At 26.0% G+C, this 26618-nt stretch overlaps 6 protein-coding genes across 9 annotated transcripts; 3 read left to right on the top strand and 3 right to left on the bottom strand.

Moving 5' to 3' along the window:
• Positions 1 to 3263: 3263 nt before the first annotated feature.
• On the bottom strand, positions 3264 to 7312 carry LOC106785112 (probable E3 ubiquitin-protein ligase makorin-1). Its single transcript, XM_014745292.1, has 6 exons — positions 6852 to 7312; positions 6110 to 6397; positions 5355 to 5691; positions 4810 to 5132; positions 4579 to 4735; positions 3264 to 4480 (listed from the first exon to the last, which is right to left on the bottom strand). The coding sequence occupies exons 1-6, from the start codon at positions 6887 to 6889 to the stop codon at positions 4352 to 4354; spliced, it is 1272 nt and encodes a 423-aa protein (XP_014600778.1). The 5' UTR covers positions 6890 to 7312; the 3' UTR covers positions 3264 to 4351.
• A 622-nt stretch (positions 7313 to 7934) lies between these two features.
• On the top strand, positions 7935 to 15558 carry LOC106785111 (zinc finger MYM-type protein 3). Of its 3 annotated transcripts, none has more exons than XM_014745291.1 (13): positions 7935 to 8080; positions 8567 to 8854; positions 8947 to 11109; positions 11216 to 11569; positions 11644 to 12458; positions 12552 to 12772; positions 13151 to 13383; positions 13462 to 13648; positions 13785 to 13910; positions 13986 to 14107; positions 14181 to 14328; positions 14470 to 14566; positions 14685 to 15558. In XM_014745291.1, exons 3-13 carry the CDS (start codon positions 8983 to 8985, stop codon positions 14857 to 14859), a joined length of 4605 nt encoding a protein of 1534 aa, XP_014600777.1. In that variant the 5' UTR covers positions 7935 to 8080; positions 8567 to 8854; positions 8947 to 8982; the 3' UTR covers positions 14860 to 15558. The 3 variants fall into 3 exon arrangements, with proteins under 3 accessions (XP_014600777.1, XP_014600775.1, XP_014600776.1); XM_014745289.1 differs by having other exon boundaries at positions 14467 to 14566; XM_014745290.1 differs by having other exon boundaries at positions 7952 to 8340; positions 14467 to 14566.
• Positions 15559 to 15980: 422 nt separating this feature from the next.
• On the bottom strand, positions 15981 to 17852 carry LOC106785113 (39S ribosomal protein L19, mitochondrial). The gene is made up of 4 exons (XM_014745293.1): positions 17610 to 17852; positions 16878 to 17313; positions 16411 to 16689; positions 15981 to 16318 (listed from the first exon to the last, which is right to left on the bottom strand). Exons 1-4 carry the CDS (start codon positions 17674 to 17676, stop codon positions 16189 to 16191), a joined length of 912 nt encoding a protein of 303 aa, XP_014600779.1. The 5' UTR covers positions 17677 to 17852; the 3' UTR covers positions 15981 to 16188.
• A 177-nt stretch (positions 17853 to 18029) lies between these two features.
• LOC106785114 (60S ribosomal protein L35) lies at positions 18030 to 18950 on the top strand. The gene is made up of 3 exons (XM_014745294.1): positions 18030 to 18137; positions 18423 to 18559; positions 18673 to 18950. The coding sequence occupies exons 1-3, from the start codon at positions 18135 to 18137 to the stop codon at positions 18902 to 18904; spliced, it is 372 nt and encodes a 123-aa protein (XP_014600780.1). The 5' UTR covers positions 18030 to 18134; the 3' UTR covers positions 18905 to 18950.
• A 125-nt stretch (positions 18951 to 19075) lies between these two features.
• LOC106785136 (golgin subfamily A member 2-like) lies at positions 19076 to 23996 on the bottom strand. Its single transcript, XM_014745326.1, has 13 exons — positions 23604 to 23996; positions 23153 to 23239; positions 22550 to 23059; positions 22261 to 22456; positions 21890 to 22055; positions 21603 to 21744; positions 21324 to 21512; positions 20972 to 21190; positions 20704 to 20889; positions 20273 to 20524; positions 19863 to 20196; positions 19522 to 19725; positions 19076 to 19450 (listed from the first exon to the last, which is right to left on the bottom strand). The coding sequence occupies exons 1-13, from the start codon at positions 23646 to 23648 to the stop codon at positions 19257 to 19259; spliced, it is 2724 nt and encodes a 907-aa protein (XP_014600812.1). The 5' UTR covers positions 23649 to 23996; the 3' UTR covers positions 19076 to 19256.
• A 39-nt stretch (positions 23997 to 24035) lies between these two features.
• On the top strand, positions 24036 to 26382 carry LOC106785137 (solute carrier family 25 member 40). Of its 2 annotated transcripts, none has more exons than XM_014745328.1 (8): positions 24036 to 24123; positions 24443 to 24610; positions 24776 to 24927; positions 25019 to 25153; positions 25240 to 25402; positions 25482 to 25678; positions 25767 to 25827; positions 26013 to 26382. In XM_014745328.1, exons 2-8 carry the CDS (start codon positions 24493 to 24495, stop codon positions 26255 to 26257), a joined length of 1071 nt encoding a protein of 356 aa, XP_014600814.1. In that variant the 5' UTR covers positions 24036 to 24123; positions 24443 to 24492; the 3' UTR covers positions 26258 to 26382. The 2 variants fall into 2 exon arrangements, with proteins under 2 accessions (XP_014600814.1, XP_014600813.1); XM_014745327.1 differs by having other exon boundaries at positions 25767 to 25848.
• The last annotated feature ends 236 nt before the right edge of the window (positions 26383 to 26618 follow it).

Genomic DNA, 26618 nt, shown 5'->3' with positions numbered 1-26618 from the left:
CTTTGTAATTTTTAGATATTAACTATTTTAAAATAGTGTTTATCTTAATGTCAGGTAAATATTAGATGATTACTTTATGTTATTTAATATAAAATTTTTCAAATACTACATAGCCATATACATTTATGAAAGTAAAATGATTACTGATTTCTTTAAACATTTTTCAATCATACTCAAAAGTACAATCAACTATTACACTTAATATAACATATATATATATTAATAAATGGTATAAAAACTAATGAAAAATGTTAATATTCTAAAATATATCATTGAAAATTATTCCAAAATAATTAATTTTACATTGCAATTAATAATTACATACTTGTAAAAAAAGAGGAAAAGAGATAAAAAAAACAAGATAATAAGATGATGTTTACGCATAGATTCATTATATTTATTTTATTTTTCTACTTTTAATAACAAAAATATATATATTATTGTGAGAAATAAAATTAAAGCCAATTGTGACTTACTCTTATCATCGAACTTGTCTAATATACAAATTAATGACAACTAACGAGAGTTATCAATATTAGAGATAATCATCTTAGTCTGTTTGCGGGATCTTATTAATTATGCTCACAATATTGTAAATACTTAAGATCCTAAATACTTAGGGCGCCCTATATAGAGATAGCGTGATAGAAAACTAAAAAACGATTCGTATTTATTTATTACAGAATAAATTGTGTTTTTCTTATAATGGTAATATAAACGTTTCTATAATCAGTAATAATTTTAATTAATTAACAAGGGCATTATATATATAGTTGACAGTGAAAGAGTAGGAATCGTTAACATTAAAGATGTTTTACTACATGTATCGCGTGGCACACTTTTCAAAAAATATTACTATATACCTATAACATAGAAAAAATTAGTATGTAATCTTATTCTATATAAAAATAAATTAAAATAATTTTAACTTATATTAAGTATATAAATGTATAGGAGAAAGAGAGAGAGAGAGAGAAAATGTTCTTTTCAAAATTTTTAGAATTTTACTCTTATTGTTAAAGATATGCTTTATAGAATACCAATTATTTACTTATTTTTTAATTCTCTTATGTAAATTCCAATATTACTATTATTTTAATACTATTATGAAAAGAAGCAATCTAAAGTATAATTTAATATTGTTTTTTCATAATTATATTGAAAATCGAAGAATGTTAAAATTGTTCCTTTAAAATGATTACAAAAAAAGACTTCTATACGTGACTTCTAATTTATGAATAAGGCCATTACAATGAAAAACATTATTTATCTTTTCTTTCTCATTCTCAAAATGAATAATAATATAGAGTAACTATGATAGATATTATACAGTAAACTCCCTTATAATGCGAGATATGATACATAAGATACATTTGTGAAAAGCACATATAATGAATTAAAACGAGATGATTACTTAATTTATTGTGTATTACTCATTAATTATTTATTAATATTTATTAGTTATATAATTAATTGATTATTTATAGATAGTTAATCTGTTATATAACTAATAAATTAATTATAAATAATTTTCTTATTTATTGATACTTTAATTAACCTTTTTATATAGCATGAAAATTACGTTATAGAAAGGCCCTTTGTAATATCTTTAATTTATTATAAAAATTCGCATTATATGGTAATTTACTGTATAGTACATATGTTTATCTTTTAAAATATAATATTGATCAACATATATGTACCACAAAATATCTCTTACATGCAATTAAATCGTCAGATGTAAATTACTTAATGTAAACTATATTGTACTAAGTACGGATAGAAAAAGAAAGCACGAAAAATATTTTTAAAATTTGACGAATACTTATTTAGTTTACAAAATAATATCCTATAAATGAGATAATTTGTATGCGAGTTAATTTGGAATATAAATATATAATAAAACAAAAAATATAACAAATTACTCTAGCAGGTACACCTATGTACATCAATTATAGATGTTATCAATACTAAATTTTTAATAAAGTCGCTCACAAGAAGTAATTTTGTAAAAAAAATAAAAGTTCGACATTTAACATTTCATTTAAATATCTAACAGTACTTTTGCATAAAATAATAATGAAAACGTAATAATACAAGACATACATTTTTTATATTAGGATAAAAGACAATAAACGTAGCCACTTTATTAAAATATTATGTAATAGAATTAATATATAATCAGACGCATGCTGTTTTAAAAACAGATATTAAAAAGATTATATGAAATCCCAAGAGAACATTAAATCATAACAATAAATGAAAACATTTAGATTAGATATTTAACAAAATATTACAAATCTTTTTGCGAAGCAGTTATTAATATATTTCCATTATTGTTAACTTATTTAACTTTAATAGACAGGGGACTTTTTGCGCATTGCTACAATTATTCGTATAAGATAATAGATAAATTTTTTGTTGCATGACGTAGACATTATTAGGGACGTGCCGCTATCATATATAATATTTTTATAAAAACGTAATATATATATATAATGATATATATATATATATATATCATTGGAATACGGGCTATAAAATCAGTTAATTTCGTTATAATATAAAGCCCGCTAAATATAACAGTTCTTCATTGTTTATTCACTAGCTTATAATTTCTTTGAAAGCCACGTCCAACCACTAATTTATTACTCACAAATAGTGCCAAAGTCTTTTTGTTTCTTATTTACTAATCTGTTTCACTTCATTCACACATTCTCACACATTTATATATATATATATATATACATATGTATATATATATATATGAACGTACGCATTTATATGAATAGTCTATCATTATCAGTTGTAGAGAATAACACTATACAATTTGAATAATTGAAATAAATTCTTAAAGATTCGCAGAGCCATAATATAAGAGGTAGGCGGCAATGTATAACTGCAATTTTAAAATTAGTATGTAGTTGATAGTCTAGTATACCTATCAGATTTTCATTTGCTCTATACTTGATAATGTATATTGATGTTTTATTCTCCATAAATAGTAGAAACAATATAATTTAAAAAAAAAGAGAACAAATATTTTTCATGGATAAAAATAATCACAACAGTAGTTTATTATATATATATATAGTTTATAATAGATTATAATAAGTTACATTAACAATTCTTTTTGCATATTTAAACATAACAAAACATCAAATTATAAAACTATATACATTATACGAAGATTCTAAAATATTGAATACTTTCATTTTTAATAAATTTTTGTATATTATAGAAATTATCACAGGAAACAAAAAATTGATCGTTTCTCAAAAAAAAGAAATTAATTACAACGTTTAAATTTTGATATCTTATGGAGAATAATATGATTCAACATTGAGCAAGGATTAGAGCAAAACTTGACTAAAGTATTTTATACTGGAGATTTATCATAATTCCAATTAAACAAACTCTAGCAATTTTTACTTATAATGATACATATTATTAATCTTGGCTCTCTTGATGCAACAAAAATTATTTTTCTATTTCAGAATAAACACATTGGGTTTCATAATTTCTATACAATATTAATATAAATTAAACACAAAATACGTATTTAAAATACCTTAATCCTTTCAATGCTATGGACTTTATATTATTTCGAACCCGTATAATAATTTGTTGAAATATAAATGTACCAGAGACTAGTATATACTAATACGTATACGTTTTGTAATTATTTATGTACCTAATTGTAGTTTTAATGTAGAAGTAAATTCGGCCACGTTATCAACAAATTTTAAACAAATATTTTCCAGTACAAGAATAGTGTGAAATAATATAGTGTACGATACCGACAGAGCCACACACATAAAACGTAAAAAAGTATTCAGTCCAGTGTGTTTTATCACAGTAAGTGGACAGCGCATGGCATGTGCGTGTCATTAAAAATTTCAGCGTTGAAAAGATTAAGTATTCTCTGACGTACGATTCAATTAGAATATATTTATAATCAATTATTAACTGCAGTAGAATTAGTTACAACGTGAAAAAGAAATGATTCCACAGGTAATAGGATATTTAATAAGTACGTTCTATTGCTATAAATCTAAAACTTTGTATGACCAACTCTATTTGTAGTACTTATTTAAATTACCAAGCTTATAATCACGTATTGATCTTATGTGATTATCATTATTTGTAACACACGTACAAAAGGTGAAATGAAGCTGGGATATTTTTCAATATAATCACTCAAACAATTTTGAATACTATTGATTCATACCGCTGCTGGAACCACTAGAACATGACAAATGAATGAATAGTACTAGTAGTAGCAACAACGGCAATGATAACAGTAGTATCAAAGCAGTGCTACAACAGTCAACTAGCACACTTAGCACAACTACAATGCTACTTCGTAATCAGACCAATCAGATTCATCCGAGTCTGAAAAAATTGGTACAAGATCTTCAAAATCTATATACATCAAGTTTTCATCTCTGCCTTCAAGGAAGTCCCATAAGATCAATTGCTATGAGAAATAAATTCAATTTTACAATTAGAAGCTTACGTAATAATTTAACATTATTAATTCAATAATTAATATAATACATAACAAACTATACTTACTTGTATAATATCAGCATCGGTATCAGGATTACGACGTTGACGAATAGGTGGACCAACATCTGTTTTAGTACCATCTGGTAAAGCGTGTAGATAAAAGCATTTATTACCAAATGGACATTTCCCACGACCTTTATTGAAATATTTGCAATCCTTAGTACTGCAATAAGCAAATTTTATTATATATTTGGAAAGAAGAAAATAATATAAAATATTTGTTTTTATTTCTTTTACCTTAATGCATCTTTATAATCCATTATCAATTTTTCTTTTTCTTCTTTTGTATCAACCCAGTACATACTCGGGCATACAAAATCAGAAGTGACACGGCATTCTGGACAAGCTCTTATTATTTTGTTATCAAATTGTTTAGCTTGTCTCCATTTTCTAATGCAAGTTAAACAAAAACAATGATTACAGTTTGGCAAAATACCAAACCTTTGTTCACGTGATGACTTTTCCATTATTGTTTCAAAACAGACGCCGCAAGACTTTTCTCTGCTACGTTGAATAGCAAATGATAATTCCATGTCAACTTCATGTTGTTTAACACATGCCTATACAAAAATTAATATTCCATATTGAAATATTTAGTTATAATTCAGTTAGATATTACTTTACATGCTAGCTTGTTATTACTAAATATACTGTAATATGTTAATAGGTATATTTATAAGATCTGATATCAAATAGTATATTATCCAGGCAAATATTATTCAAGAAATTAACAAATACTAATAAAAGAGTAAATGACTTACAACTTATAAATATACACTCACATTTGTATGCTTTTTCCGAAGTTCTTCATTATATGGATGAAGAGCTGCACGACCACACAATTCACAAATATTTCCGTGCAAATATGTGCAATTGGGTTTTTTACAAATCCCTGTAGCTTCGGCATATGGACAAAGAGGTTGCAACGAAGGATCAAAAGCTTGACCCAATGGACTTACAGCTTGAGCATATGTAAGAGGTTTGGATGTACCAGTTGATGTTCCTGAAGTATTAAACATTTCGTCGTTGGATGTAGAAGAACCAGCAACTGATGAAATAGTCGATGGTATAAATTCAGGAGCTTTAACCCATTCTTCAGCCACATGAATACTTCCCGTACTGCAAACATAAATAATTCTGATATCATTATTATTTTCTAATGGAAAGAAACTGTTTCAACAAAATGTATTTTCTAAATATACTTAAAGATCTTTGCTATATTAACACATTAAACGTCAGGTCAGTCACTAGTGATTGACCGCATACTTTATGTTCAAGTTGCGTCAGTCACCACTGACTGATATTCCTGTGTATATCTCTGGCTAACAGATTATCATGGTCTGAACAGAAAGTTAAACAAAATATGTTTAGTGCTTTACGTGTTAAAAATTTTTGATTCTAAAGTTTTAATTTCTTTTAATAGTTTTCAATTATTATCAATCAGATATCAAGATTTGTGCTTTATTATCTGAAAGATCAAAGAGGAGAATACTTTTTAAATATAATTGTTACATAATACAGTATATGTGTTACATACGTATTTTTTAGCTCCATTGAAGTTGTAGTAGTAACAGTACGTTGCCTTAACGAAGAACTTTCTCGTAAATTGTTTTGTATACAAGCGTTATCGGTAGGTTCAGAGTCATGAAGAAAATGGCACTGACTACCATACTTGCACGTGCCATATTTAAAAAAGCGACAAGTAGTATTGGATGGAATACTGGCCAATATTTCTGCTTCAAGTGTTCCTGGTTCATGACGTGTAGATTGAACATGACGATATCGGCAGTTATTTCCTCCACGACACAAGCCATTCTTAAAAAACCTAAATGTAACATAGATACAAGAGATTAATATAAATATACATGTTAAGATTAATTCTATATAAGTATGATATTGAAGTAATTAAAATTTGATACTTTGATACTCTATAATTTATTTTGTAAGTTTGATTAACTATTTAACTAATGTCTAAACATATAGATATTTTTCTAACTAATAAAAAAAAAAATATCTATTAACATAAGTTAAAGGACATTTCGTAATTGAAATGAACTGCTATCTTAATTTAATAATTTAACAGATTTAAATTTCACGGTTGTAAACAGTTTAAGGAATTGTGTCAATATTTACATTAACTTGTTTACATATTACATATATTTAATATTTCTTAAATAGCACAATTAATTGAAAAATGTTAAAATAGTTTATAATAATTTGATAAAATTATCGATAAGAGTCAATATAATTTTTGAAAATATAAGTTCACATCATCTTACCGGCAAACAATACTATTATGTGTCCAATTGTCGGCCATTTTCTCAAGCTTCCACTGTAACAATGATTAACGACGCGTTCTCCGAGAGTCACGTGTAAATATCAGTAAATATTTCGATACGAATAAATTCACATATGATGCAGAACAACCGTCTTTATGGGATATTGAAAATTGTTCTGAAAATTTCAAATCAAACGTACAACCGTTCGATCACGCAGTAGCCCTTTTCTTGTCTCCTCCCAAAACCTTTAAGACCCTTCACGAACCCACACTTTATATCTTGCCAAGGGCTTATACTCTGCCCTCTGCATATATCAGTCTATACTGTATCGGAATTTCCTATCTTAATGTAATATTCTGATAGTTAAACAGTTAATATGTACATAACACATATGCATTTAAGATACATTACACATATGCAAGTATTTAACAGAAGTGAATGCACAATTACTCTTTATCGCGCATGCGTTAAAGCTTTCTGAGCCTTATCATTCGTATGGTATATATATACCATATATATATGTATGGTACATGTATATATATATATACAAGCTTCTGTTTTCTTTTTACTCTTCCTGAACATCGATAATAAAAAAAAAATGTTAGATTGAAAATTAAAATTATATTATTTAATATATTCTTATATATTAATAATAATAATTTAATAGTAACAATTTAACAAAAAAGAAAAATTTCTTAGTAAATTTTTTTGATAAAATATAGTGAATTTAAATTATTTGCGCTTAATGACCACATCGTTCAATTGGTTTAAAATTTAAACTATATGTTATTTATATAAAGAATTGTTTTTAGAAAAACAGAAGTTTTAATTTAGTAATTAATAATCATCAGTATAATTTCCGATTAAACTATTATTCAAAATTTATAAAATAATTCTAGTTTCTTGGATAAATCACATTACGATTGATTTGAATTTTATAGAAACGAAATAATTAGTATTTTTGTGTTATTGTTGATAAAAATTTAAACTTTATATACATGCTTGTATAATATTAATATGATAAATATCTTTTTCTATAATTGGATTCTTACCAACTGCTGCTATTTAGGAATACCGGTTAAAGATGATATATGAAACGGTTGGTAGTTGCATGTATACATAGTTTGCCGCCACGATTGTTGCCCTAGCTATACATTTATATATTTAAGTTATTTATGCAAATCCAATTCGAAAGAGATAGAATGTGTGTTTCTTGTGAATAATAAAAGGTGATTCTTTTTTAATGTAATTATTTGATATTCTTACCGTTTGAAGTGTATTTTCTTTTTTCAATATGAAATTCGCGAAGTGTGAATAAAGTTCTGAAAAAGAGAAAAAAAAATTATAATTAAAAAAAGAAATATTTATCATTAATTTTTATTTATTTAATAATAAAATAATGTATGAAAAATTATTCTACGTTATTGTGAAAAATATTTATATATTTAAAAATAACATTGAAAGTTCCTAAATTATATTCTAGAAGATTGTAAGTATTGAATACAATATGGCGTTCAAGTTATCTTTATCATCCTAACCTTAATTGATTATGCCGAACAAAACAACACGATAGCGAATAAAGCAATATTTAATTAATTATATAAATATAAATAAAGCCACGTGTTGTTAAATGTAAATAATACAATACTTTCAATTTTCTTACGAAAAAGTGTCATATTTTCATTTAATTAATATATCTTTTTTATGTTTCACAGCACTTGTTTTTCATCATCATTCCTTATTGCTTTGTCTGTTACTTAAGAGACGAAATGAATAAATAGCATACAAGCATAAAGTGTGTAATATATGATATTAATTAATATCTGATTATTAATTTATTATTTTAATGCAACATAACGATAATGACTGAAAATGGTATAATACATATGCATGAGGATATTAATATTATCTAAATAAGATAAGAGGTATTTGTACAACAATAATAACTATATCTAATATAATGCAAGATGGATATTAATTACAGCAATATATAAATTTTTACTGTAAGTAAAATATAAATCTTTTTATGTACAAATAAATCGTAATTCCAGTCAATTTGATATATTTTCAAACTTTAATTTGTTTCTCATTATAGATATATAAAAAGACAATTTGATGATTATTTGTAATAATGGATTTAAATATTGACATGACATCAACTGAAACATCTAATGTATTATCTTCAGTACAAAATGATATTTGTATAAAGATTAATAATAAAAATGAAAATTCTACAGAAAAATCGATGTGTGAAACAATAGAAGCTAATGAAGAAAATGTTAGTGAAAGTACTCAATCGGATAAAATTATTAGTGATACGGATACTATTATTGATACAACAAAATCAAATGTCGAAAACGCAAATATGAAAGAAACTACAAGTGATTCAAACATATGTATAGATAAAATTTCTAAAGAACGTAATATAAAAACACAGGAATCTACTTCAGGAATTACTGATAAACATATGGATCAGTCTCTTATAAATAAAGAAACTACCAGTTTAGCAATTCCTGATATCAATGTCTTAAGCGAAATTTCAAATGAACAATTAGAAACTAATAATGTAAAAAGTGAACAAGCTGTTAATGATCTAGAGGAAACAACATCACAAAATACTAATCTAAAAACCATTGAAGATCGATATTTAGAAGAAAATGTAAACATAGCAGATGTAACTGATATAATAGAGCAAAAATCTGCAATAAGTATGAATAGTACAGAATTAACTTCAAATAATACAGATACAAAAAATAAAAACTTAAATGTTGCACAAGAAGATATTGATGTATCAAACATAGATCATGGAACTTCTGACAAAAATGTATCTGTACCAGAAAACACTGAGTTTGTACAATTCTCACAAGATAAACATGGCGATTCGCAAATTGAAAATCAATCTATAGACGCTGAAGATCCTTTTGCTGGGGACAATTTGACTTCTGAAAATGTTGAATCAATGGATGTAGATAGTCCTATGGAAACAAATGTTGATTTTTCAAAGCTATGCGAACAAGGTGATATTCTGCAAAATATTGATTTTAATACAAAATTAAATAATAGTAACAAAGTGAATTCATTACAAGAGGATGAAAGAGATAAGATTTCTCTAGATAATGTACATCATTCAACTATTTCAAAAAAATGTTTTGAATCTATGCCAGATAAGTCAGATTCATCCGTAACAATCAATGCAGAGAATAAAAATAATCTATCGGAGATGGACATATTGTTAACAGATACTGCAGAATCTATTAATGAATGTAATAAACACGTAAAGAAGGATGCAGAAGGTGTAACACCGGTAGAAACAGAAGAAGAACAATCTAATATATTGCCTGGACAAGATGATGAATTGTGTATTATTCCAGACAGTATGAAAATTATAGTACCGGAAAAAGTAACGGAAAAGAAAAATAACGATATAAATAAATCAACATTGGATGAAGTTGTTATTCAAGAAGAGGGACAAAAATTAGTTGATGAAAATGTTGGAAGTACTGAAGTAAATAATGAAGAAAGAACTACGGTAGAAAATAATACTAACAAAGAGCAGCTACAAAGTATGCAAGAAGAGCATGTATATGTGGAACAAGATGTGCCAGTAACTACTGATGTTATAAATCTTGATGATGAATCTAAAAACTCTGAAATAGAAGAAATCTTATCGAAAGATAAATGCAAACAGTGCAATGAAGAAAAATCATGCAAATTTAAAGTAAAGATTGGAACTGATACTTTCAATGTATGCTCTAAAACATGCAAAACATTATTTAAAGCTGCTAATAATAAAGCAACTGACATACCAAGTGATACAGTTAATTCAAAAAGAGATAAACGTTGTGCAAATTGCTTATTAATTATTGAATCGAATGATGAAAGAAATCTTTCATGGGAAACAATGGAATTTTGTAATGAAGAGTGCTTAGGAAAATTTCAAAACAAATACGGAAGCTATTGTAGAAATTGCAATGGTTCTGTTCAAGCAGTAAGTTTAGGAAAATATTGTGTACGTTTTGGTTATGATGTGAGGCAATTCTGTTGCTCTACTTGTTTAGAAGAGTTTAAAAAAGGTCTGAAAGTATGTAGTTACTGTCAAAAAGATATAAGTTCAGGTGTAGAAGGTTTTTTAGCTCCTGTCGGTGACAAAGGACAATTTAAGGATTTTTGTACTCAAAACTGCATGGAAAAATATTCAAAAATGAGCTCTACTGAGCTTCCTAATATAGAAAAGAAATCTTGTAGTGTTTGCCAAGAGGTAAGCACTTACATTTGGAAGTTTATATGAAACTATAATATAAGTAATATTTATCATATTGTGCATAATAATATAGCAGAATATAATTTTATTATTTTTATTATAGGAAAAACTGGTACATTGTGAAGTTCAATTAGATAGAGCTGATCCAGTAGCTATATGTAGTGAACCATGCTTTGCAGCATTTAAGTTTGTAAACAAAGTTGATCCAGACCAATGCTCTACTTGCAAACAATTTTTCGAATTAGAAAATAAGAAAAGTTTTGTTATCTTTTATGAAAATGAAGCCCATACATTTTGTAACAAGACATGTTTAAATATATTTATAATTACTAATAGAAAAATAGTACCTTGTAATTGGTGTAAAGTAAAAAAATATAATTTTGATATGATCAAAAAAGAATTAAAATGTGGGCAACTTATGATGATGTGTAGCTTAAATTGTTTAACATTATACCAGGTATGATATATTATTTTATCTTAATTTCTACTGTACATGTTATTTAAAATTTGTTTTAATGGTTAATTTTACAGGTATCTATTAATGCTGTATCAGCAAAACGTATAAATTGTGACTTTTGCAAAGAATTTTCTCAAGCACAATATCATTTAACGATGTCAGATGCAACAATACGTAATTTCTGTTCATACAATTGTGTTATGAATTTCCAATCTCAATATACAAAATCTCCGATAACAATTCCATCAAGCGATGATCCTGTTCCGACAGGAATGCCAAAACGAACAATGCCACAAAGGACTACAAATCAGAGTACATCAAAAGTAAATGAAATACAAAATAAAAAAAATATGCCAGTTATATCTTCGGTAACAAGTTTAGCGACAATAGGAAATGGACAAACTAATCCGTCTGCTACACAAAATAACGTAAATGCAACAGTTCAAAATCAAGTGCCACAAATCATTTATAAGCAACAGATTATCACAAGACCGCTTAGTCCAACAAATATTCATAATAAAATTACCCAATGCAAACCCTTAATGCATACAAAGGGTGTTTCTGTACGTCCACATCCTTGCAATAAGTCGACGCAAACAGAAGAAACTCCACAAATGGTTATTCCGATACCAGTACCAATCTATGTTCCATATCCTGTACATATGTTTAGTATGCCTTTTCCGATACCATTACCTTTTCCATTACCTATACCTGTTCCAGTTTTTATACCTACAACAAGAAATAGTGCTAAAGGAATTTTTAAGCACATTAAAAGGATACAAGAAAAAATACCAGCTGATCCTTTTGAAGCTGAACTTCTTATGATGGCTGAAATGGTAGCTACAGAAAAAAAAAATAATGAGACTGATTCTGATTCTGCAGAAGAGAGGTAAAGATATATAAAAGGAGTTTTTATATAATTTTTATTTAATATTTAAGTAAATCCTTTGATATTTATCTCAGTTTGGATCATTTTTTTTAGAGATGACGATGGAGGTGATCATGATAATGCGCATAGCGATAGTTTTAATCCAGATGGTGTCGATTCTAATAATACTTTCGGTGATATGTTACAAATGGCATTAAAAATGGCTACTGGAGAATTAGATGAACCAGCAGTTGACCTAGAAGCTGCTTTAACGCCAAATACAATAACAGCAACTCAAAATCCAGCACAATCTGAAGCACCTTTAGATAACGATGGTATATCAAAGATAAATTATTTATTTCGGAATCTCAAATATGATGATGAGTTAACTAAGATCGACCATCCAAATAACTTCTGCAATTTTAGTGATAGGGAAAAATGCTAAAAGCAAAAGTTATTAGCTGTCAAGGATTTAATCATTTTATAGGAAACATTTTTTCCCACATAAAGTTGTAATTCCGTTAAAAACAATAACAATGACTTTTAAATTAACTACGCACTTTCAATTGGGACAAAATTGTCTCGACAACTAATAATTTACATTTGAAACACAGTTTTCTATTATTGAAATTGTGAACTTAGAATATATATATATATATATATATATAAGAAGTAGAGATAAATAATATAAAATAATATTGTGCGTATTATAGTTCCAATAGAACGTTCAATGTCTTCCCGCGGCAGAAAACGAGTAATTCCATATAAATCTCGATCTACTCCAAATAAGAAAGGTAGACGTGTTTCTGCTGCTAATGATATGCCACTCATGCCACCTCCGGAACCTCAGCCACCACCTCAACCAAGAATTATGGAGCCTATTGAAAAGCCGGATGCAAATATGGCTTTAAAATATACATTTGGAGTTAACGCTTGGCGACAATGGGTAATTTTGGAAATATTACATTAAATTAAATTTATTAACTTTATATGTAAATTTCTTTCTACATTTTTGTTCAAACAGGTAGTAGCAAAGAATGCAGAATTAGAGAAACAAAGTACACCATTAAGGAAAATGAAACTGTTTAAAACAGATCTTTTACAACTTACAGCAGATGAGTTGAATTACTCGCTGTGTCTTTTTGTAAAAGAAGTAAGAAAACCAAATGGTGCCGAGTATGCTCCTGATACAATATACTACCTTTGTTTGGGTAAATTAATATATATGTATATATATATATATATTAAATAGTTTTTAATTTTACTAAGCATTTTTGTTTTAATTATATATGAATAAGTATAAACTTAGTACCATACTAAGTATGCCTACTTGTGTTTTTGTTTTAGGAATACAGCAATATTTATTTGAAAATAATAGAATAGATAGTATTTTCACAGATTCATATTATGAAAAATTCACAGACTGTTTAAACGAGGTTGCTAAGAAATTTTCCGCTCTTTATAGTGATACACGTAAGAATATTTTAGTTATTAACAAATTGATTTTATTGCTTAACAATGTTAAAAATTTATTAATATATGCTGCAGAATACATTGTAACAAGAGTAGAGGAAGAACATCTGTGGGAATGTAAACAATTAGGTGCTCACTCACCACATGTACTTTTAAGTACACTCATGTTTTTTAACACCAAACATTTTAATCTTGTAGTAAGTATATACATACAACTATTATAAAATATACTATAATTTTGGAATGCAATACAAAATAATTTATTTACAGACTGTAGAAGAACATATGCAACTATCTTTTTCTCACATAATGAAACACTGGAAACGAAATCCAGCAGCACAACCTGCTACAGTTGCTGGAAAAGTTCCTGGTTCAAGGAATGTACTTTTAAGATTTTATCCACCGCAATCAGCTCTCGGTATGTATAAAACATATAGAAATATTTGTATACATATAGCATTATTTAATTTATTATTAAAAATTATACGGTAAATAAATTTTATATAAATGTAAACACAATGTTCTCAAATGTTCTATTGTTAAAACTTGTTTTTAGAAGCTAATTCACGCAAAAAAAAAGTTTACGAACAACAAGAAAATGAAGAAAACCCTCTAAGGTGTCCTGTCAAACTATATGAATTTTATTTATCTAAATGGTGTGTATTTTTTATTATAATATTAGAATTATATACGGAGGCATAAATCTCCGAATTATACTTAACCGTTTTTATAATTTTATATTTATATTATATATTTTAACATCTATTATTTCAGTCCGGAAAGTGTTAAAACACGCAACGATGTATTCTATTTATTGCCAGAAAGAAGTTGTGTACCCGATAGTCCAGTATGGTATTCGACTTCAGCACTTGCCAAGGAACACTTGATAAAAATGTTATATCGCGTTAAAATGGTTAAAGAAATTAACATAGCTTTATTGACTAGTTAGTTACATTTTCACTAATTTCATTTTTATTAATAGAAGAAAATTAATCGTTTTTTATGCATGTTATGCTAAAAACATCTATCATTTTTTATTTTAATGATAATGTATTTAAGATTAATTATTTGAACCTTATTATTTCTATTGTAAATTTCTCATTTCCGAATAAACATAAATTCTTATTAAAAATAAAATATAAAAAAGAAATATACAGCAAGTATTCTGTTCGCGAAACATCTATAATAAATTTTAATTTTTCTACTTTTGTATGTCCGTGACCTAGAATGTAGATAACTATTAAACTTATTTTGGAAGAGGGCTACAATTATAAGGGTTTAAAAATGCACAATTTCATTTAAAAAAGTGACGGTGACTTCCAAGTTTTCTATGCGCTCTTACCCAAGAAAAACTGTTCCCCATAGCACTACTGGCTTCTTGATAATTAATTATTTTTACTTTAAACATTGTTTTCTGGCACTATAATAGAAGAAGTTATTCGGGTAGCTAATTTTAATTGACTCACTCTTACACTAAATAATTAAGGACAAAAGCAACAAAAATAAACCATTTACATAAAACACGGGAATAGCCAAGTATAATATATACATAGATGAAATTTTTAAACAGTTTCTAATTGTGTAAACTGTTTTAAAAAGCAATAACTGTAATACGAATAAAATGTGAAGTAATATAATATACAAAAAATATTGAATATTGCACAATATATATAATTAATGCAAATGAAATGGTCATATAACTTCTCTAAATTTAAATATAAATAGTTATTATTAGCCTGTATATATATATAAATCATTTATAAGATAAAATATATAGTAACTGTAAATAGAATCAGTATAGTTTTAAATATAAATGCATTTTGAATAATGTATCCTTGTCATTCTTTCATGTGTGTGTATTCTTGTATTTTACACTATAAATCAGAATAGTAAATATTTGATGATAACAGTTAATAAGGATATTTTATCTATAAATATTTCCCTTTTTAAAAATTTTAAGTTATGGTAATTTTTAATAATTATCATAATTATTGAATATTAATATAATTATGATATAAAATAGAATCAGATTAGTAACATTAAACTTAAAGAAAGTTCAAACATATGAACTTGTTATTTCTATCAAATACTATTATTGACATTACACTGTGATACATATGACATTATAATGTGTACATAAAAATCACTAATTAATTGTATTCAATTAATAAAAAATATTTGGAGACAACTATTGGAAGAAATTAAAGGATACTTTTTATCTATACTGACATAAAATATAGATTTATTTCCAAATTAAACATATGTTCAATAATAAAATTTATCCACTTTTTTTGGGACGTACAAAAGTACGTGCATATTTTTGTTTATATCGAACTATTTCTAAATCGCGAAGACTTGATTGCACTTCTGCAAATATATCACTTTGTTCTTCTTCAGGTATTGTTTCTCTAATTATATAAAATAAAAAATTTTAAGATTAAAAATGTATTATAAAATTTGTACAACAGTTTCTATGAGTATATATTTTTTTCTTGCTTACCTATAAGCTTTCATGAGATCATATTTTTCCCAAGGCTTAGCAGCTGCTTTAGCCTTCTTCAATCTTTTTCCAGAAACATTTAAATTTGTAATACCTTTTAACTCTTTCTGTTCCCATCTTTCTAGCCATGGTCGTGGATTAAGCGGTACTACAATATCATTAACAGGGACAGGAAAACCTTCTGGTAATAATTCTGTTTCCATATCTAATGGAAAAGTACTATATTCTAATGGGGCGTCTCGTAAATAAAATAATTCATCATCTAATCTTTTTTCGAGTCTAAAATAGAAATATTTATAAAATCAATTATCTATTAACACATTCACTAAAGTGGTGTGGAAAAGAGATTTCAATCATATCCTAGAACTTATTTGTTACGTTAATTACTATTAGAAATATGTGACATTAGTTGCGAACATTAATATTTTGAATAAAATAAAATATTATATTAACATTTAATTAATTACCTTAAACAGTCAATTTTTTGAAGAGATGGATCATATATATCAAAAGAAACTTCAATGCCTTGATTATCTATTACATTCCTTAGAAGAAATGATGCTCTTAATCCGCAACCTTTTCTACTTATACATATTCCAACAAATTTATTTACTTTTCCAGGGGCATGTGGTTCAGTATATGTTACAGATAATATTGATCCAACATAGAATTCAGGAACATCTATCTGAGTTCTTCTTGCAATCATATCCATACGTTCTAATTTTTCTCTGAGATGATTACGATATCGTGGATTTGGATCAGGCAGAAATTCTGGATAAATGAATCTATAATTTACTGGAACTGTTCCATCTTTTAAATCTGGATTTATATTTGTTGTGTTATGGTTATCCTTTTCTAAACTTTGAGTTGATACTGATGAAAAACATCGTTGTATTTCTTTTGCTACAAGAAAGAAAATAAATATATCATAAACATAGCTTTTAATAAAAAATTATTTAAGAGGTAGTTTAATCTTCAATAATCAAAATAACAAAGCTTGAAATTGTTATATGTATAAATATGTAACAATTTATTAGGTCTAATAATTAATGTCATTTTTGTTTTATGCATTTACGAAGTTGTTTTCTGATAATCTAAATGACATAACCCTTTAAAAAATGAAATTAATTATTACTAGATTTTATAATTAAAGAATTAAAACATAAAATGTTAGATTATAATATATATGTAATATATACTCAATGTTCTCGTTATATATAACCCTAGTCTAGTTTTATGCGATAAAATTTCCATAATAATAGGCATATTGAACGATAAAAATTATTTAAAAAGTTTATATTCTTTATTAAACATAAGTTGCACACTTTCTTCCTATTTTTTATAAACAAATAGGTTATCTTATAATTTTTCCTTGTATGTCAATTCGTGGTCAATTGTATCATGAAGAATACACAAGGAGTACGAGCTCTATGTATACAAATGGGATATAAAAATAAGAGGGCGCCCGTGTTCTAATTAATACGTTTGAGTTCGTGATTTTTGTGTACTCTCCATGGCTACAATCTTAAAAACAGTTTAGACAACCTAAGCAATACTAATAATACTACTCGGCAATTGACCTGCGTTTTGATGGTAGTGAAAACGAAGCTATATATAGGCTCCATGGTAATGCAGTGCACTAGCAAGGTGTCACTAGGGATTTTTTCCATATAGTTAGATCGCATAATTTCTATCTTTCAACATTTCTCGTTAAAAGAATCATCATGGTAAGTTGAGTTGTAAAATTTTAATCTTTATTTATTTGTGCCATCATTATAAAATTTTATTGAAATGTATCAAAAACGTTACTCCTTATAAAATTATATTAAATAAAATCATATATTTTTTGTTATTTTTCTTAGCAAAACAGCATAACCTATTAAAATGCTATAGAAATAATGATATTATAAGTTTTACATTTATTTGATAATGATTGATTATTTAATTGTTTGTATTTTCTTCGAGAATTATCAAAAACGTTAGAATATATAAGTTATTTTTAATTGTTTCAGGGGAAAGTTAAATGTTCCGATTTAAGGAGTAAAGATAAAAAGGAGTTGCTAAAGCAACTTGATGAGTTGAAGACAGAGCTTACTAGCTTGAGAGTAGCTAAAGTAACCGGAGGAGCTGCTTCAAAATTATCTAAAATGTAAGTTTTATTATAAACAAGAAATACTTTTATACTTATTTGTCAATAAAATTAAAATTTATCATTAGTGTTTATAAATAATAATTAATACAATGTCTCACTTTTTCTTATAGCCGTGTTGTGAGAAAAGCTATTGCTCGTGTATACATTATTATGCACCAAAAGCAAAAAGAAAATCTTCGTCTGCTATTTAGAAATAACAAATACAAGCCATTAGATTTAAGGCCAAAGAAAACTAGGGCAATACGCCGCAAGTTAACGCCTTATCAAGCTAGCAAAAAAACATTGAAAGAGATTCGCAAACAGTCTATATATCCTCTAAGGAAATATGCTCTGAAGGAATAATATGTATTGTTTTTACATATAAATAAAACATAAAAATAATAATTTATTATTTGTTCATTTTTCTTTTTCTTTTTACTTTACCTTAAATATCATCTTTTTATGATATATTATTCGCCTCACTTTAGTTTTTATTATATCGTAATTTGCTTGATAAAAAAATAATAACAGAATTTTGTTGTCAGAAGAATTGTTTTCAGATGTACTCTTTTTATTTTTATTTTCATGAATAAGCCCAAAAATTATTAATATCTTTATATACACTAAACACATTATTTAATATATCATCTCAGTATATATAAATTAAGTATATATAATATTATTTATTAAAAGGTATATCTTCTTATTTGAATAATCATACAGTGATAAGTTTTCCTGAACACCATGGGCATGGGTGAAAATTCGATGTAACTGTGCATTGATCTTTACAATCTTTAATTTCTGTTAAAAGATCAATGATTTGAGACGTTGTTTCATCATTTGATATTTCTGATACAACATTATGATTTTCTTGCGTGTTCTCCGGTGTTATTACATCTTTAACTTCTTCTATACAAATAAATATCTATTTATTATATCAGGTAATTATATATTGTGACTTTATCTTTTAATTAACATACCTTTATGATCAGAAATATAAAGTCCTGTGTTGTCTGTAGCAATGGATTTTTTTGTTATCAAATTTGTTACTAATTCTTTTAGCTTATGCAATTGTTCTTGTTGTTCATTTTTTTGTTCTATAAGTTGACGGAAAGCTTCATTTTTTTCTTTTGCTCTTTCTTGCAAAATAGCACGTTGTCTTTGGTACAATGCAATATATTCACCTGTATATAAATTATAGATGAAAATGCATGTGTATTTTTCCATAAAATATACTTCATACACAGTTTAAATGGTTCTTTTTTCGTGGAATGAATTTAAGTTATATAAGGGTTAAATTAAAATTTTATGATTATCATACCTATTGTCTCCGTTTCACATTGAAGTTGTAAAACCAAATGTTCTAATCTTTGCTTTTCATCGAGTACCTCAGCAAGTTTTTCCATCGTTTCCTTGAATCTCTTCTCCAATTTCTGTAAAGGTTCTAACGAATTCGAGTCAGTCATAGTGAAACGTGATACAGTTTTAATTTCTCTAGTATTAAGAATATCTTTATCAACGTTATCATTATTATTTCCTAATATTTCATTAGTCACATTTGATTCATCTACTCCATTATTTTCCTTTTCTATTTTACCATGATTCAATTCTTTAAGAAGCTTTTCATTTTCCCTCTTTAAATCATCAATAGTCGTCTATAATTACATAAATACAAGTATGTATATAAAATAGATAAAAATAAAATAAATTTATATTAGTAAACTTAAATACCAAAGCTTTGTGAAGTTCTTGCTGTAATGTTTGCGTATAATGTGCTTGAGCTTGATAATGATGTATTTGATCAATAATTTGAGCATTCTGTAAATTTTCTTTTTCTAATTCTAAACAAGATTCTTCTTTCGCCTTTAAACAAGTTTTCAAAAATTCTACTTCTGATTCTATTTTGTTAAGTTCTGAATTCAATTTTCTCCCAATAGTACGTTCTGATTGTAGTTGCTCTGTTAAATCTAATTTAGTATTGCTCTGCGTGTGAATATTGTAATTTAAAAAAAAAATATAACAATTAGATTCTATACTATTCGTAAATATTAAATAATTATGATTAGTTGCAATTTTTAAAATTAAGATAAAAATTGATATATATATATATATATAATATACATATAAAATGTATACAGAATAATTTATATTAAAATACTTGCAAGTATAATAAAAGCATCATGCATCTCATTTAACTGTTTTTTAAGCTGTTGGTTTTGTGATACTGCTCTAGATGCACCGAGTTGTTCACTCTCAAGAGCCTGAAGCAGTTTTGGTACATCTGTACTTTGATTCTCATTATTTTGTAATTGTTGTAGTTCTTTTTTTAAAATTTCTATTTCTGTTTCCTAACAAAAAAATTAATACAATTTATTTACAAAAGTAATACATCAAACACTAATAAATATAGTGTATAATTTCGTATTTTACTTTTTCGTTTATAATAATATGAAATCTCTCTTGTGCCAATGTAAGTTCATCAATTTCCTTTAATAAAATATCTGTATGATGTTTGTGATTTTGCAGTGGAAGCAACTCTTGAACCTTTTCTTTTTCCGATTGCAATTTTTGTTCAAAATCTGATAAACGTTCTATATAACTTTTTTCTCTAATTTCCATTTCGTTATTTAATTTCTTTTTATGTTCAAGCTACAAGTGTTAAAAAATATATAAAATAGAATTTATAGTTAAATAATATATGGTAACAATTTTTCAAGGTAATTTTTTAAAAATACTTAAAATAAGAAAAAAAATTTGTAACAATAATCAATTAAAAACATACTTCATTAACCAGTGTTTCTTGTTGCGTTTCTAATTGACGTACATAGTTTTGATATTGTTTACTTGCTTCATCATTTTCTTCGCTCACTGTTTTAATAGTTTCTTTCATTTGTGCTACTTGTTGTTCAAGCATAGTTACATTATGATGTTGATTTTCCAACACCTCTAAATCTTGAGATGTACTTGTGAGCTAATATGAAATAATATATTTTTTGATCATCTCAAAAATTCATAATAATGTTCAGAGAAGCGAATTATAATAAATGTAAAAATGAAATACCTGTTGTATTTTCAATTCATTCAATGAAAGTAAAGCAGCCTTTTCTTGTAAAGTCTGTTGTACATTGATTAATTCGCTATTTTTGACATTTAATTTCTGTTTTAATTCTGATACTTGTAAATTCAGTTCATCTTTTTCTTTCCTATAACGATAAAACAAAATTTTATCAACAAATTTATCAAAGTTTATTAACAAAGATTTTTCTTGCCTCAATTTTATATAACTTCTTGGTCAAATAAAAAATAATCATATGAAATGCTATTAATATATATATAAATCACACATACTTTAATTCAGAATATTTTTCATTAAGTTCTTCATGATCTTGTTTCATTTGTTGAGCAATTTTTCGAGCTTCCTCAGCATCATTTCTTATAACATTTAATTCTTTTTCAAATTCAGATGAACGAAATTGAGCATATTTCAATTTTCCAGATAATTCTTCAATCTCTTCTATAGATGAATAGGTATACTTATAATTAAATAATGAAATATGATATACTAACAAGAAAAAATAAATCATTTTCTCTACATTTAGAAACATGCATGTACATAGATGCACAGATGCGCTAAATTTATATAAATATATATTATTTAACAGATTATCTCTCTTATATATATATATATATAAATATGACTAAGATGATACAATGCTAACCTCTATTGTTCTTAATAGTTGTTTCATTTTTACTTAAGACCGAAGTAAGCTCTGCTTTTTCCAAAATTAAAACATTAGTTGTTTGTACATGAATCTGCAACTGTTCCTTCAATTGCTTAGTCTCTTCCATCAGCTTTGCCTCAACTTCTGCATCTTTAGCAGCAAGTGTAGCTTGTAGTTCAGAAATTTTATTACTCTGTCCCATTTATAAATTTGTGCATTTATATACACTGTGTAACACAGAACATAAAGAGAAAAAATGGTTTAATAGAAATAAAAGAATACTTACATATAGTTTAACTTGACTTTGTAATTGATTTACTATTTGATTCTGATGCTCTAAATAAGTTACATTCGGATTCTGAGAATATGAGTCAAAATCAAATGTTTCCAATTTATTATTATTATCAGTATTTTCTTCAGGGTTGTTTATTGTTGTATTATCTGTTTGTAAAGTATAATCATTTTCATTTTTATTTTTATTTGTATTAAAATAATCAATGTTTTTTTCGTTAAATTCCAATATTGTTTGCTTTTGTACTTGACTGTTATCCATTTCGGATAATACTGGTACATTTGTCATTTCAATATTAGCATCTTGTTTAGGAATATCTTCTGCATCTGTCTTCTTTATACTTATTTTATCCTCATTTATTGATACAAAATTAATTGTTTCTGTATTTACATGAGAATCCTTACTATCTACTGGAAATGTAAAGCTTTGCAAAGTATCGTTTGTAGGAACATTGTGATCATTTCTTAATTGATTTGCATATGAGTTTATTTCCACAGTTTCATTCTAATGAACAAACAATAATAAAAAAATATAAGAACATTATTAATTACTATTTTATATACATACATATATAATAAACGTTTATATCCAAAATACCTGCTGTGATAATTTAGTTATCCCATTTTCATTTTTTGACAGTTCCTCTTGTATATTAATTTTTTTATTCTGTTGAAATTCTTTTAACTAGAAAAAACAAAATAAAAGAAAAAAAAGATAATGTTTGTAAAAGTAGAACGTTTAAAAAAATGAAATGACTCATCATATTGCTAAAGTCCTTGTCATTAAATATTAGATTAAATAAAACTGTAATAAAACCATTTTGACGTTGTCTTTCCTTTACTGGAACTATTTTTATAGAAGAAAATTTTTTGTGACATTTGTAATAAATGATATATCATATGTTTAACATTTTGATATAGAAAAAGAATGAATAATAAAATATCCAAAGTTATTCAATACGTTAAATAACATTAATGAGATATAAATGTTTGAATAAAATGTTACAATGTTTAATCTAATATTATTTTTTGGTATTTTTATTTATTACCTTTTTTCTAGCAGCTAGTAGTTTCTCCGATTTACTTAAATTCATTGTATTATTTGTTATGCACTGGAAGATTTAATCTAATATATCAAACTATGAAAAACTTTTACATCATTTTACTGAAAAACATAAGTATATATTGTAGTCGTGAAGGTTATGAAATGTCTACGTGCCAATTGTGCCATATTGCTATAGCTGTGTCATTAAATATATCCAATTAAATCCAATTACAGATATTTGAATAATTTATCTTATTTTAGAACAAAATAAAATTGGTATTGTTATTAAATATTGTATCATTGATAAAATTTGGCAAATTCATTAGAAATAATATTTTAATTAATTGCTTAGAAAAATTATTTTTGGACAAATTTGAAAATACATCTATTTCGACTAGATACAAGATGGTGTTTTTGGATCTAAATCTTATGAAACAGATAGTTTATGGTGTATAGCAGTCGAAAAATGCGGCAAACTGGATTTTATCTCTTTTTTGCCACTCCTTGCATTAATTTGCAAGAAAGTAAGAAATAATTTTTAAATAATTATTACAATTTTCCGTTCTTTCTTTTTATTATAGAAAATTCTATAAATTTAAATTAGAAAAAAAAATAACTACATCTACAAGGTTAATTAGTTATAAAGTTTATATGTAGGAATGAAAAATGTTTGTTAAGATAAGTGATTGAATGAGTTTCAAAAATTAGAATTGCAATTTATGTATAAAGAAAATGACACATTATTTCTTACTTTTAATAATTGATTACATCACCCATTAGTATATTTTATTAACATTTTTTTATAAAAAATTTGTTAATCGGTGTTATGATAATAAACTATAGGTTAAGCGAAGGTATAGTCCTATTAAAGTGATTTTAAACAAAGTTTAATCATGGATAAAGTGCCAGATATACCAACTAACATTAATTTAGATGATCCAAGGTTTCGTATTAGACCATATCAACAAATTATAGCTTCTTGTACAGGTGCACTTATAACTTCTGTATTTGGTAAGTGAACATTTAATAAATAACAATTGTTAATTATTTTTGAAAACAATATTTTGTATATAATTGAATAATAGTTATTAAATGTTTTTTGTTGCATTTTTATTTTGATTAGATAAATTGGATCTATCTAAGCATATTAAAGTAAACTTACCATATTTTTTTCAGTTACACCATTAGATGTTGTTAAAACACGTTTACAAGCTCAACAAAAAGCTACACTTTCTAACAAATGTTTCCTATATTGTAATGGATTAATGGACCATTTATGTCAATGTATTAATGGAAAAAGTCCTAATGAAAAATTTACCGGCACTGTGGTATAAATAATTAATTGAATCGTATTAAATCTTAACCATGTATGTAAACTTCAATAGTTTCTTAACATGGGTATTAATGTTTTATTTATAGGATGCTTTTATAAAAATAAGTAAAAGAGAAGGAATTAGTTCTTTATGGAGTGGTTTGAGTCCAACTCTTGTATTAGCAGTACCTGCAACCGTAGTATATTTTGTATCATACGAGCAATTGAAGATATATTTTAAAGTAATTGAAAAACGTTATAAATTGATTATGTTTGTTTATATATATTTAAATAATGATTGATATTTTTGTAAGCTTGGCATTTGTAGGATAAATATAATAGAAATTTGAAACAAAATGTAAGTAATGTAGAACAGCCTTTTTGGATACCTATGTTAGCTGGAGGCACAGCACGCATTTGGGCAGCAGTTTTAGTTAGTCCATTAGAATTAATCAGAACTAAAATGCAATCGCAGAAATTAAGCTATGCAGGTAATGAGAAAGTAACATATATATTTGTATATAATAATAAAATATTATTAGCACAATTACTTATTTTTTATATCTACAGAAATGACTGAAGCATTAAAAATACTTATTAGACACAGTGGTGTTTCTGGCCTATGGATGGGATTAGGATCAACGCTTTTTCGAGATGTACCTTTTAGTGCTATTTATTGGTTTCATTATGAAACTATAAAACGAATATTCCGAGAGTCATCACAAACTTTTACTTTTAATCTTGCTGCAGGAGCAACGGCAGGATCTGTAAGTTTAAATTTATTATTACTTCTAATTAAAAATAAATAACACATAATTACGTAAATTAATTATCTTTTTCTCTTTATATTTAAAGATAGCTGCATTATTCACTCTACCATTTGATGTAGTAAAAACACACAGACAAATAGAAATGGGTGAGAAGGAAATATATTCAGGTATGTGCTGAATATTTAAGAAAAAAGTATAACTATTTTCTTGTATATACAGCAAACAAAAAAAGTAAAACTTTTTTTTAAATATACAGCACACAAAAAAGGTACAACTTTTTTTAAAAATATACAGCATTCATCTAAAGTAATTAATATAATTGTGATTACAGATAAACCTAGTCGTAGTAGGAGTACTACAATGACTGTAATAAAAAAAATTTATAATCAGAATGGTATAAAAGGTTTGTATACCGGTTTAATTCCACGTTTAATAAAAGTTGCACCAGCTTGTGCTATAATGATTGCAACTTTTGAACATGCAAAACGATTTTTCCACATACATAATGCTAACAAAGTACTTGAATTTAAGCATGATGTATATTTAATACAGAATGAACGTAATAGTACCAAATGACATATGTAGTATCAGTTATGATACTAAATTGTATATATAACTTAAGTTAAAATCATTATTTCCTATTCATATTCTATATTTACTGAATATATTAATGTTTGGAAATATAGAAATCTAAAACAGTATTTAATGTGTAATTAATATGAACCTTGATCGACACTCTCATAATATTTTCATATTAACAAAACTATTGCCTCTTAGAAAAGATATACAAACAAATATTTTTAATAAAGCTTAAGCATATATATTTTAATAATAAATAAAATTATTTTGAATGCTAGTCTCTATCATATTATAAAAAAGATTTATAATTTAATTATTACAAGTATGAATGAGATTTTTATTATTATTATTATTGTTA

This window comes from Polistes canadensis, unplaced genomic scaffold, assembly GCF_001313835.1.
Source record: "Polistes canadensis isolate GaletaPanama2010 unplaced genomic scaffold, ASM131383v1 scaffold_45, whole genome shotgun sequence".
In the NCBI taxonomy this organism is placed as follows: domain Eukaryota; kingdom Metazoa; phylum Arthropoda; class Insecta; order Hymenoptera; family Vespidae; genus Polistes; species Polistes canadensis.
The sequence above is the reverse complement of the archived record's forward strand: the minus strand, read 5'-3'. Positions and strand labels throughout refer to the sequence as shown.